General features: G+C 39.7%; 2 protein-coding genes across 5 annotated transcripts; both read right to left on the reverse strand.

Annotated features, from left to right (window-relative positions):
* Window positions 1-163: 163 nt before the first annotated feature.
* On the reverse strand, window positions 164-8101 carry dnm1l (dynamin 1-like). Of its 4 annotated transcripts, XM_029153471.3 has the most exons (20): window positions 7875-8101; window positions 6502-6646; window positions 5906-5935; window positions 5319-5365; window positions 5030-5101; window positions 4837-4923; window positions 4291-4453; window positions 4088-4208; window positions 3845-3976; window positions 3540-3746; window positions 3329-3449; window positions 3089-3244; window positions 2899-2988; window positions 2726-2818; window positions 2408-2458; window positions 2097-2168; window positions 1183-1356; window positions 968-1077; window positions 720-879; window positions 164-586 (listed from the first exon to the last, which is right to left on the reverse strand). In XM_029153471.3, exons 1-20 carry the CDS (start codon window positions 7974-7976, stop codon window positions 530-532), a joined length of 2190 nt encoding a protein of 729 aa, XP_029009304.1. In that variant the 5' UTR covers window positions 7977-8101; the 3' UTR covers window positions 164-529. The 4 variants fall into 4 exon arrangements, with proteins under 4 accessions (XP_029009304.1, XP_029009306.1, XP_029009307.1 ...); XM_029153473.3 differs by lacking the exon at window positions 5906-5935 and having other exon boundaries at window positions 7875-8100; XM_029153474.3 differs by lacking the exon at window positions 2097-2168 and having other exon boundaries at window positions 7875-8099.
* A 773-nt stretch (window positions 8102-8874) lies between these two features.
* On the reverse strand, window positions 8875-11929 carry dnajb9a (DnaJ heat shock protein family (Hsp40) member B9a). The gene is made up of 3 exons (XM_029154761.3): window positions 11743-11929; window positions 10847-11077; window positions 8875-10551 (listed from the first exon to the last, which is right to left on the reverse strand). The coding sequence occupies exons 2-3, from the start codon at window positions 11061-11063 to the stop codon at window positions 10115-10117; spliced, it is 654 nt and encodes a 217-aa protein (XP_029010594.1). The 5' UTR covers window positions 11064-11077; window positions 11743-11929; the 3' UTR covers window positions 8875-10114.
* Between the last annotated feature and the right edge of the window lie 148 nt (window positions 11930-12077).

The following is a 12077-nucleotide window of genomic DNA, read 5'->3' on the forward strand; positions in this document are numbered from 1 at the left end:
ACTGTCTCCTGAAGGGACCTACACAAACACACAATGTAAACACAAAAAAGAAATATGGGTTTGATCAGGATTGTGTGCTTCTAATACTGTGGAGACAAAAGGGTGAAACATTTTAAATATAAAATGTCTCATTTAAGTGGAAGAATTGAGAGTAAACACCTGATTGACTTATTGGAGAATGGGTTTCTCATTTCTACCTTTAATTCAATTAAGAGCACATGTTTCTCAGCGAGATTCCACATAGTGGTGATGTATAACATTATCGATATACTTTTATTACTTAATTACAAGAAAAATATAATAATCCACAATAGGAGCGTGAGTGTGATGCTGAATGAAGACAGAGCAGAAGGTAGTGTCCTTCATTAAATCTACAACTGACTGTACATTAAAACTGAGTTTCCATATACACATATCCACACCAGTGCATTTCAGGGGGCTTGTCTCTGCAGTCTGAGGTTCTGGAGTCTCAGCAGGGGTGAGAGGTTCACGTAGGATGAAGACAGTTTGCTGGAGAGAGGCTGTGGCCTCACCACAGGTGGGTTTCTCTGATCTCAGCTATCACTTGGCTGGCTTTCTGCAATGCCTGCACGCAGGAATAAAATAAAGAATATAAAATCCCTTAAGAGCAGTATTCTCTATGGACCAGTTAGTTTCAATTAGTGCCATCAAACAAAAAAATGACATAAAATCCTCCTATCACCAAGTGGCAACGGTACCTTGAGCATGTCAGCAGCCTCGTTACGTCTCTGAGCCATGTCCTCAGACTCCGTCAGCAGGTCGTCCAGCAAGGCCGTCTTGTAGAGCTGACCCACCAGCTCACTCTGCAGGCAGTCCTTCACGTGGTTCACCAGGAAGTGCATCACTGCCTTTGGTACGCTGAAGGTAGACAGCGGTAAACACATAAGTTAGGTTTAAATAACCATGAAGTGGAAGATTAAAATGACAAGGCCATTTGGACGCTTACCTGTCCTGGATGTTTTTCCGTACAATAAGAAAGTAGGACTTGATAAGCCTCTCTATGACCTCGCAGTCCCTCTGCTCCCGAGCAGACAACTTCCTGGACACTGGAACAGGCTGGGAATAAAATGACAATTTCAATATGTAATAATACTGCTGTTGAGTAGTAACCGTTATTATAAACATTATATTTTATAATCGTATGAAGTTGTCATCACCCACCACATCTAGCAGGTTGACAGCGTGACCCTTCTGTGGGCTTGCAGGCGGATTCTGGGGGGCAGCCCTGTCACCAAATGCTCCCTCCTCTCCTTTCTTTAACATGCCTCTCCAGTTTCCCATGCCGCTCTCCATCTGCTCATTTACGGGGCCGCTCTGAGAGCCTCCGGCCGCAGCCTACATGGAGGAGAAACAAGGGGTGAGGAGATGTGGACCTTACAAGGGCTAGAAATATACAGCTAGGTTAGTAAAGTGCTTAGAGACAGAAATGTAATTTTATATGATATTTATAATTAATATCACGATGCCATAAAAATTATTTAAATGAACAGGTTTATCCAGACTGTTGTGTACTGTTGGTTAAAACTGAAGCAATGAGCTTGGTGAACAGGCAGTGAGCTTCAATTACACAACCCATGCTGGATAATGTAGACACTTCAGGTGTTTGTTGCTTTACTAGTCAGATCCTAAATGGAAATGATATTAGATCTAACAGGTTAACATCATTTTCTTATTTTTCTAATCACAAATCTACTAGGCAAGGCATTCAAGCTCAAACTCATTATATACATAAACAAAACAACAGCAGCCACTGAGTCAGGAGCCATGATGTTTCTTGTTTGATCAAACAGCATGCAGCGAAAAGGTCAGATGTACGATTCACAAAACTCAGATCAGGGGAGATAAAAAAACAAAACAACAAAACACACCTCAAACCCTACTTATTGCCCTATTTAAAGACACCAAAGATTCAACATCAACTCAGTAGGGGATTGGTAGAATTTAGGACAGGAGGTTACAGAAGTTTCAAATAGAAACTCAGTGCTACTGTAGCACTAATTTAAGAAAGGAAGGCAGTGAGGATTTGGGGCTGGTTAGGAGGTCTGATGTGGGCAGACACAGTGAATGGGACACACCTTGACAACCTCGCCCTCAAGGGCAGAAGGATCAGTGGGAGACAGAGACTGCCCACCTGGGCCTTTTAGGGACTAAAAAAAGACATCATCAGGGAGAAACGAGAGGACAGGAAACCTAGAGAAGCTGCAAGCAGAGGTACTGTATACGTCAGCACGAGAGAATACCTTAGAGTTATCATAGAGTAACTGAAGTTAGTTCCTTCTTCAAAGTGAAAGCTGAATGTGTCTGGTGTACGTACAATATATAGAGAGCAGTAATAGTATAGTAATGGAGGGAGTCTGGTAAAAGCTACAATGTTTCTGTCAAGTACCTTGTCTCTGGGGACGGAAGAGGGCAGCTCTCTCATTCTGCGTCTCTGCTCCTGTGAAAATATTTAGGCATAACGTTGTGACCACCTGAGTTTTGACATGAATCTCAATGAGCCTGCGGCCACTGGACCTTCCTTAGACGGCTTTTAACAACCGCTCACTGCAGGAGAGGCTCTGGCTCAGTCGTGCAGCCATCACGTGGCCAACATGGGCCTCATTAAACATTTTCCAGCATCTAACAAACTTTGAGGACAAAAGGCTCACTCACACACACACATTTCCAGGTATTACATGAGAAGAAATGTAATCGCGTGTCTTACTTCTATATTACTGTTCATGAGGCCGCAGGCATCAGCAAAGTCAGGGTGCTTTGTGTTGATATAAGCCAACTCGATGGCCACCAGGTTATGTACCTGAAAGGAGAAAGATTCAATAGTCAGATAAGGATATAAACAAATCAAGTGAGTCATGTTTATGGGGAGTAGATCCACACCATGTCATTGGTGACAGGGAGTCTCTTTCTCAGTAATGAGGTCACCACTTCTACTATGGCATCATGGAGTTTTGGGAACCTCAGCAGCTCCTGCAGAGGTAAGTGTTCCAGATAATATTACACCCATTGGTTTTACGTATTTAAACCAAACTAGCGTGGTTCACGCTAAGTGTAGGGGCGCGTTTCTCGCCTGTGTGCTGTAGTTGCTGCAGTGTTGGATGATCCTCTGCATCTCCTCATGAACCAGCTCCACGCAGCGCAGACTGGGCTCCTCCAGGCGCTTAACCTGCCGCTTCACCAGCAACTCAAAGGAGACCTCAGGCACGAATAAAGCCGGCCTCGGGCCCTGTCAACGCCAACTGAACTGTAAGTCTTCAGAACAGCTCGTAAAAAGCATAACTTGGAAGTGAACGAGGAAGCAGACACCGACCGTTGCATTTCTGATTGCTGTGAGCACATCAATGGTCGTCAAGCCCCCCAAAGGGTCGACTGACTCTAATGTGCGACCAAACGTCTCATGGAATATATAACAGATTCGTGCTCCGCCACATCTGAAAAACAGATATGTAAGCAGAATTTGTTTAAACTAGCACCACTTGGTGGTGTGTGAAGGTACATACAGCTCAGGGAGCATGACTCACAGTTCCGCTGTTTCTATATACTTGGCCGTGCCCTCTATGGTGTTGCAGTACTCTGCAGCAAACTTGGTGATGAGCTGGAGCAGCGTGGCGCTCTTGTCTTCAACGGGCTCTCCATAACTACCGAGTAAGGACTGGTACTGTGCTGCGAGCACATTGATCCTCGTCTTTAGCTCAGGAAGGCAGTCTCTGATATGGTGCATTAATAATCTTAAAAAAAGGAAAATGAATAAATTACTCCTACGTGAAGGATTGCTCTGTCAAATGAATAAATAAATTCAAATCAGAACATGAATTCGGGTTCACACCTGTTCAGTGTTCTAGCCAAGTACTTAGTTCCATTCCTGTTAGCGAGGGAGGGGTACTTCTTTTGTAGGAAAGCATGTTCATCACGAATAGAATCTGCCACAGCTTTCTTCTGGTTGATATCAAGCTGACTCCTACAATGATGCACAACGAAGATACACAAATTAAAGCTTGTCAGGTTATGTGCATTATTACAAGCATGTAACTGTATGCAAACAAGAAGTTGAATATCAGAGCACTGTTACCTGTTGACTACTCCAATGATGCCAAGTTTCACAGGAATGACTCTCCCCATTAATACATCCATGGCATCTGTACCAGCATCCATCAGATCCAGCTTTGTCACCACTGCCAATGTCCTTCGACCTTAAGATTAGAAGAAGATTAGGAACATTCTAAAAACCTATAAAGTAAAAAAAGGAAGAGTACAAACAATGAGGGCATTTACCATCAGGATCAACGTCACGGGCCACTTTAAGGGACTCAGATGTTGCCATGTCTGTGTTGGCAGCAGTCACAGCCAGGATGATAGAGTTGGGGTTTGTAATGTACTTCACGATTAGCTCTCTGATCTGGATCTCTATGTCTCTGGGCTGGTCTCCCACAGGTACCTGTTTTACCAGACACACGATAGCTTCAGACTATTACAGGGTTGGCTGAATTCATCACAAAGTATTAAGAATGTATCTGTATCATTCTGAGTCAGTAGGCTGTCTATACAGTAATAATACTAATAAATGATAATACATAACAACCCCACATACAATAATTAACCTCCTCGTACGTGCACACCGTGCTGTCGCATCTGTCTCAGACAGTCTCAGTTTATTGGCCAGTAAAAAGAGGCCTAATAAAAATATTGCCTTTAAATGTGAGACTTGTCAACACTTATCTAGTCTGAGTATATGGAATACATGTTTTTTATACCTCTAAACAATAATTCTGAGTTCTTCAGTTACACAGGGTTAGACACATGAAAGCATCAAATTCTCACCTTTGTAATGCCTGGAAGATCCACCAGTGTTAGGTTCACAACGTGTGGTGAGAAGATTTTCAGGTGAATGGGTTCATCACTAATGCCCTAAAAATGTTTGTGGTTAATTTATCAGAATGAGATTTTAAAATCATCCACTTTCTTCTACCATAAAAGTTCTCATTTGGAAGCTTCCTTCTTAATGGGGTAATACCTTGTTATTGCCAGAGAGTCTTTCAGTTTCTGCTTCAATTTCTTGCCTGATCTCCTCAAAGTCTGTGTAGATCTGAAAGGACAATTTAAACAGCAAATGTAATGACTCCAAACTAAGACCAAATAGGATGTGACAAAGATAACGCACAAAGAAACGTTTCCTAACACATGCTGTTCATTTCTTGAGGCTGCCAATTCATCATAGTGTAAATGCTACTTTGTTCCAATGGAAGTTATTTGGATAAAATATTTACACTACAGGCACAGCAAAGGCTGTTTTGTGGCTTTACCTTAGTCTTAGTGTGCAGGAATTTTCCCCATTCCTCCCCATCAATGCCTGTAAGACAAAATTGAGGAAAGATGTTTGGGTTATTCATGTGACAGATGTGGACATGGGATCAGTGTTACTATTTTTACTGTTGCTATGATAAATGTCTCAGGGGAGGATTTCTCTAGTGGCATAGACGGGATGGAAAAAAAACACTTCGGTCAAAGCTCCAAAGATTAAAAAATAAAAAGCAGCGTAGAACAATTGTCTTTTTAAAATATAAATGGAAGCAAATTACAGCTTAAAGCAAAAACTGAGTTTGCAAACATAAAAAACAGAAATAATCACTGTGACAAAGACAAGAAGACAACCTCATCTTAGAGGAAAGAACAAATACAACTGTAATACTGCACCTTAAAGTGACAAAAAAAATTGTCTAAATGGGGGGAATAGCATGGGCTGAATGGAAAAAAAGCAAGAAGCAAGCCACTTGCTTGGCCGCTCTGGGAAAGCTACACAAATATAGGCTGTGATTGGGCAAAATAGGCAAAGAAAGGGGAGGTTATGCACTATACAACACATTAACAAGTAGAACAAGGAAAAGGAGACCTCTGTAAAGGCGTCCATTTTTCTTGGATTCTGTGGTCAAAAAAGACAACAGGAGACAAGAGGGTTAGCTTCCCTGTCTGCAGCAATGCAGAGCCACTCAGGCCATTCCCAGAGGACGGTGTTCAACAAACACTGAAACCGGCACTTTTTAGTCTCCAGTACTAAGACGTCCAAAAGATCTGGTGATGGTTTAGAGTTACATTAAATAATATTCCTTTCTTAAAAGAACAGCATTCCATAGTCTATTATTACAACGCAATTACTAGGTGTGATGCTTCATGCTCAGATACTGTGCTTGTTTGTGAAGATGTCCTTTTTGCTGCTTGATAGACGTACTCAGGTACATTTAGGAAAGTATAGTAGGAATAGTACACATGTTAATATTGTAAAACACACAAAAAAGGTTATGATATCATCACAGTTCTCATTTTTTGTTTCAGTTCCCTAATTTCAAGTCATGATAGCCTATTGATGCATTTGTTACAGCAATCTGAAATACCTGACACTGACCAGTACTCTGAGTACCTAAAGAGGTCCAAGACATCCAGTAACACCAGAGATCCAGAACCAACAAAGAGCTGTCACAGTGGTCTTACCATTCTCTTCGCTGGTTTTCCTACGGTCATCTGCATCAATGTGAACTAGCTGCAGGATGAGGGGACGGCGCGTGACGATGCCAGTGCCACGTGGTAGGATGTCTCTGCCAACCAGGCTCTCCAAAACAGAACTCTTTCCACTGCTCTGTGAAGGGCAACAAGGCCAACCACAAAACCAAAAGTGAAGACTAAAATATGCATGACTCATTGAGCAGTATAAACAGGCATTTTGAACATGCAGACACATTGTAAAGACTCTAATCAACCCTGTGCTATTGTTGTTCACATAGATCTGTTGTCTGGAAGGGATTCATTGATTTAAGAATGTACCATGGCCAGAGTAACCAGTAATTCACATGCATGTTTCAGTTCTGGTACCAAAATAGTATCATAATGCTTCGAGAAAACATAACAAATGTGTACCAAATTTATTTCAGACAGGTTTTACTGACATGGGTAACTCCTAATAAAATCTGGGGCCACATTGACAAAGAACAGACTAGATCAGGCATAGTGGGTCTAGTCTTAACGTCTGTAAAGCCCTCAGGTGCCTGCCAAAAGGCCTGAGACGCTTACATCCAATTAGTTGACCAGTGAAAGTAAACGTGTAAGAAAAAACCTGCCGCTTTAAATCAATCAGGCTCCAATGTGTACACAAAGTAATTGGATGGTCAGGGTAAAACTTTATTTAATGCAGTGTTATGATAGTGTATTATTGTAAATGTCTACAACTAATGATTTGTTTAACGTATAAAACTTTCACTATAGAATACCAAAAAAAAATCTTTATAACATTTCTTGTAGCCTAAAAGCCAAAAATATGAATGCATGATATCAAAGAGCAGCAAATCTGAACATCTGGAACAGGCAGGTGTTTGGAATTTTTGTTTGAAGATGTGGAGCAAAACACGAAAAAAAGAGCAAAAAGCACAGAACGACAGATTTCCTGCAACTAAAATAATCTCTTTAAACATATCATTAACAGCAGCTTAATCAAGATAGAAAATAATCAATAGCCCCAGGCCTCCTTGTTTGCTTCATGGTAGACCAAAGAATTCAAAGGAAAAATAATAGCTGGGTATAGAGAATAAATGTATGTGAATACTGCATGCTTTTTATAGCTGTCTGACAAACGGTGCTACGGTTAGTTGGTAAAATTACATGTAGCTAATGCTAATCTGGCTGCTGCGTTAGCAAAGACTAATGTGTAAAATAAGTCAAACGAAGGGCGTTGTTAATTTAATCAACACGTTTCTGTCTATTGCACCACGAAGAAACACACAGAAACACAGCGATAATCGGAACAAAAATAGCTAAAACAATACGTTGACGCAGGCTAACAGAACCTAGCTTTAAAGCAAACCGTTTCTTACCTGCGTTCCCACAACAACAATCTGCGGCAGCTGAATTATGTCCGCGCCAACTGTATTAAATACATCTTGCAGTTTATTGATGACAGGTATGAGCGCCTCCATTAGCTCCGGTTCTAATCCCAACCTGTCAGACGCTGGACAACTTTCTTTACCCTGCCGCACACGGGCACAAAGTCATTCAATGTCCCTCGGCTAAGCTACTGGTTACTATTCAGATCTGCCAACAACTGCGCACATGCGCTTGTACACGGGTGCATTGTGGGACGTTGAGTTTCTCTCGTCAGCCAAGCGTTCACTGTGTGCCTTTTATGAACTACATTTCCTATGAATGACGTTATACCAATGAAAAAAACGTTTTCCACGTCTCAGCGCGTACCTACGGCAACAAAATATTTATGTGGGCGATCTCATAAATAGACGTCATCAGTTAATTACTCAAAAAATTTATTTTCACTCTCTAAACGCAGAGGTTTAGAGTTATGTTGAAAATTAAAACAATAATTAATTAAAATTCATTATAGTCTATAGACAAAACATAATTCATAAATTATGATGCAAAAAAATAAAATCAAAAATCAGAATCAACTTTGCCAGTCAAGCACATGTAGATGTACAAGGATCTGTCTTTCAACATTATTACCATATAATAAACATGAAAGGAAACTAAGTATATTAACTATACTAACTAAACTAAGCTGAAAAAGAGAACGTATGACTACTGTAAAAAGAACAAAAGACTTTCAGACCCTGGTTACACATAAGAAACTAACTGAATTAAATACATAATTATATGTGCTAAGCATATTGTGCTTTTTCTGTGCAACTCACTTTCCTGGTTTACCTTGCTTCACTGCTCTAATTGTGCTCAGTGGGATATGGAATTACCTGAACTGAATCTGGTCATCTTAGTCTGAAAGAGGTGGAATACAAGCAAAAAACATCAGAATTTCAATTGTTTTCTTGGTCACTTACACTTGCAATTCAAATAAACAAAAGCCAATTTTGTTTTATTCCCACATTTATTTTTTGCAAACACATTCTTTAAACCCTACACACATATCTGGAAAAGTATTCAAAATGTAAAGTGCTACTCAAAGATAAATATTGCACAGCACAATGTGAAAGGAGAGCATCACTAACTGGTTTACAGAACTGAGGTAACAGACAACATGTGAAAGTGACATTTCTACTACATACAGAAATGTGCTCAAGCTTTTATCAAGAAAGTCAAGAACATGGTGAGTAGCCATCAGCAGAATCAGTAACTTGCTAAGTACTAGTCTACAGGTTACTTTGTTTGTTTGGTGGTACAGTATTCCTACACTTCATCTCAATTCAAAACATGTACAGAACATTTTACACTGCAAGATGTCACCTGTAAAGAAACTTTTTGTAATTTGAAATTACAGCCTCTGGTGACTACACCAGATGACTATTATCTGTACAGCGTTTGATATCGGTTAGCTGAAGCTGCAGTTATATAGTTTGATTATTATATTGTCAATATAATCCAATTCTGTACAGTTTGCCCACAAAACGATTTTAAACTTTAAGTCTAAAAGTCTGACACTGTCTTGAAAACAGAACATTATAAGCTTCATACAAACATTCATTGCAGGTATTAAAATGCCTATATTCAAATGTACTTCTCTCCTAATTAAATTCTTCTCCTCCTAAGTCACCTATGTGTGTATAGCACACATATTGAAATATTTGCAACATGTGCAGGGTCCTGGGTTTTTGTTGACGTTGCTATCCATTTGACAACCATAGGCAAACCTCAGCCAGCAGCTATTGTTTCTGCCTTTAGTTGTGAATCAAGACTTACAATGGCAACACCCATCGAAACAAGCTAAAAAGAAAGTGTGTGTGTGGGGGAAATGCTGGTGAACTGATGCAGGGTGTACTTCTGTTAAAATAAGAGTTTTATTTTTCAAAACTGTAAAATACTCCTGCTTTCACATTCAACATCAAATGAAGGTGCCTGAAAAATACTGACAAAATACCACTAGTTATTTACAAATCCTTGAGCAAACAGGAAATAGCTTGAACAAAACATAGCTTATTGAAATTTTAACCCAAGATAACGAAGGTTATTCAGTGCTTCTATTTTCTTCGAGTCAGCTGTCACTTTCATTGGTCATTTTAACAGCATATGAATCAAACAGTCTCAGATTACCTAATACATTTGTATTTTCTCTTTTTAAGGCAATTTTAAGTGAGTTATTTTATTTTGGATCCTAAGACGTGGTGCAGTCTGTATATGTTGTTACCATATTTCCTCTGCGCTGTGTCACTGTTCTACAGTGTTGCTTTGATGCACCATGAAAGCTGTTTTCAGTCTGTTTGGTGTGTCTATCAAAAGTAAACATTTTCTCTACATCGTCAAACATGTCATCGAAGGCACGTCCTCCAAAACATCCTTGAAAGTGTCTCTTATGTCTGCTATGAGAGTCCCTGTGGGACCTGGAGTGTTCATCAAAGTGCCTTCGTTGACGGGCATGTCTATTCTGGCTGTAGATGTCAAAGTCTTTGAATATGTCATTAAAGTTGAAGTTGAATGGTTGGTGAACTGTCTGTCTATGCCTGCCTTGTGCGTCACCAGTGAAGAATTCAAAGTTGTCACCAAGCTGGTCATATTCTTTTCTTCTGGTTTCATCTGACAACGTTTCATAAGCTGAGCATGAAAAAGAGACACGTGATTCAGTATTTGCAAATGCATAGCGAGTCCTCTCAGGTCAGTGTATGTATAATAGCACAATGAAATGCAAACTCACATATGTAGTGGCATGTCTATGACAGTATAATTAGACAATGCGATAATTGACATAAATGTCAGTTTTAAGGAACAAAAGCCATTTGACCCAACATTATAATTAGTGTTGCAATACATACCATGAATAATTATTTTCACAGACAAACAATCAATACAACAAACCATTACATCTTAACTAAAAAAAATCCAACCCTACCTTCAGCAATTCCCCTGAATTTAACTTCAGCATCTGGGCTCCTGTTCTTATCAGGGTGATATTTCATTGCAAGCTTGTGAAAAGCCTTTTTTATTTGTCTCTCAGTGGCATCTTTAGGCACACCCAGTATATCATAGTAGTCCTTCTTGGCAAGTATCAGCTCTGTTATCATAAGGATGCACAATGCATATGTTACAGCAGACAGGGCAGTTGCCATGTCTGTTCTGTTCCCTGTGTTTAAGACAAAGAAACGTTTAAGTTGTGACAAATGCCAGAAAGCACAGACGTGTTAGGTGGTGTTATGACATCTTGTACATTAGTGCATTTTGTTGAAATAAAATATTAATAATTGAAAATGTAATCATTTATAAACAATTTTAAGTGATACATATGATAATGAAACCCACTTGCAAGTGCAGTGCCCTAAAAAACACACTTTATTGTCTTCATTAACAGAAAGCTTCTATAAGGTGTAGTTGTTGACTTTTAGTCCATTTAGTCCTTTAACTTTCATTTGAGTGAGAAATCGGGCGCTAAGAAATGGATGCTACATAAATAGAACATTGTATAATAATGTAAACCTACTGTAAAGAATGTGAGCGACCACGTGTTACGAAACACGAGGGGAGGAAAAGTGAGAGAACACACTTAAAGTGATTACTTTTTAATTAACTTTGGTGTTCCGTTAGTTTTGACAGAAGGGCAAACTGCCACCAAACGTTAACTCTAATTAAAATATTTGATAGATAACAAGAAAGACTGATATTGCGTAATATATTTATTTTTCCCACAAAGTGTCATCACTAACAGATATTTCCCATGGTTACGCCTGACGTTAGCCGACGGTGGCTAACAAGTCTATACGCTGTCACTTATTTAAGTTTCACATCACCTACCTTTATGCTGCACGAGGGTGCTGTTTACATTGCCTACACAAAGCCTACGTACTAGGTATTCCAGTACTAAACATGACAGTGATGAGCTGAGGTAAGAAAATGTCAGTAAAGCTAAACAGTTGTTAGCAACGGCGTCGGTTCTTCTTCGTTTGAATAAGCCATTCTTCTTCCTCGGTTTAACGGCAGTCAACCGACTGTCTTACCAGCGCACTGCTGCCACTTATTGGACAGTTCAATGTTACAAAATTGCCGTCATGAAACAGTAATGATTTTCTTTATAACAAAAAGGCGACTACAGTAGTGAGAGCATTTTTACCTAAAAGTCACAACCCTTC

Source organism: Betta splendens, chromosome 6 (assembly GCF_900634795.4).
Source record: "Betta splendens chromosome 6, fBetSpl5.4, whole genome shotgun sequence".
Lineage (NCBI taxonomy): Eukaryota > Metazoa > Chordata > Actinopteri > Anabantiformes > Osphronemidae > Betta > Betta splendens.

Coding starts and splice junctions, on each gene's coding strand:
- dnm1l (XM_029153471.3), bottom strand. CDS start 7,976: ATGGAGGCGCTCATACCTGTCATCAATAAACTGCAAGATGTATTTAAT. Junction 3,450..3,539: donor TATATAGAAACAGCGGAACT/GTGAGTCATGCT, acceptor TCTGTTTTTCAG/ATGTGGCGGAGCACGAATCT. Junction 2,169..2,407: donor CTTCCGTCCCCAGAGACAAG/GTACTTGACAGA, acceptor GTCTTTTTTTAG/TCCCTAAAAGGCCCAGGTGG.
- dnajb9a (XM_029154761.3), bottom strand. CDS start 11,063: ATGGCAACTGCCCTGTCTGCTGTAACATATGCATTGTGCATCCTTATG. Junction 10,552..10,846: donor ATTCAGGGGAATTGCTGAAG/GTAGGGTTGGAT, acceptor TTTCATGCTCAG/CTTATGAAACGTTGTCAGAT.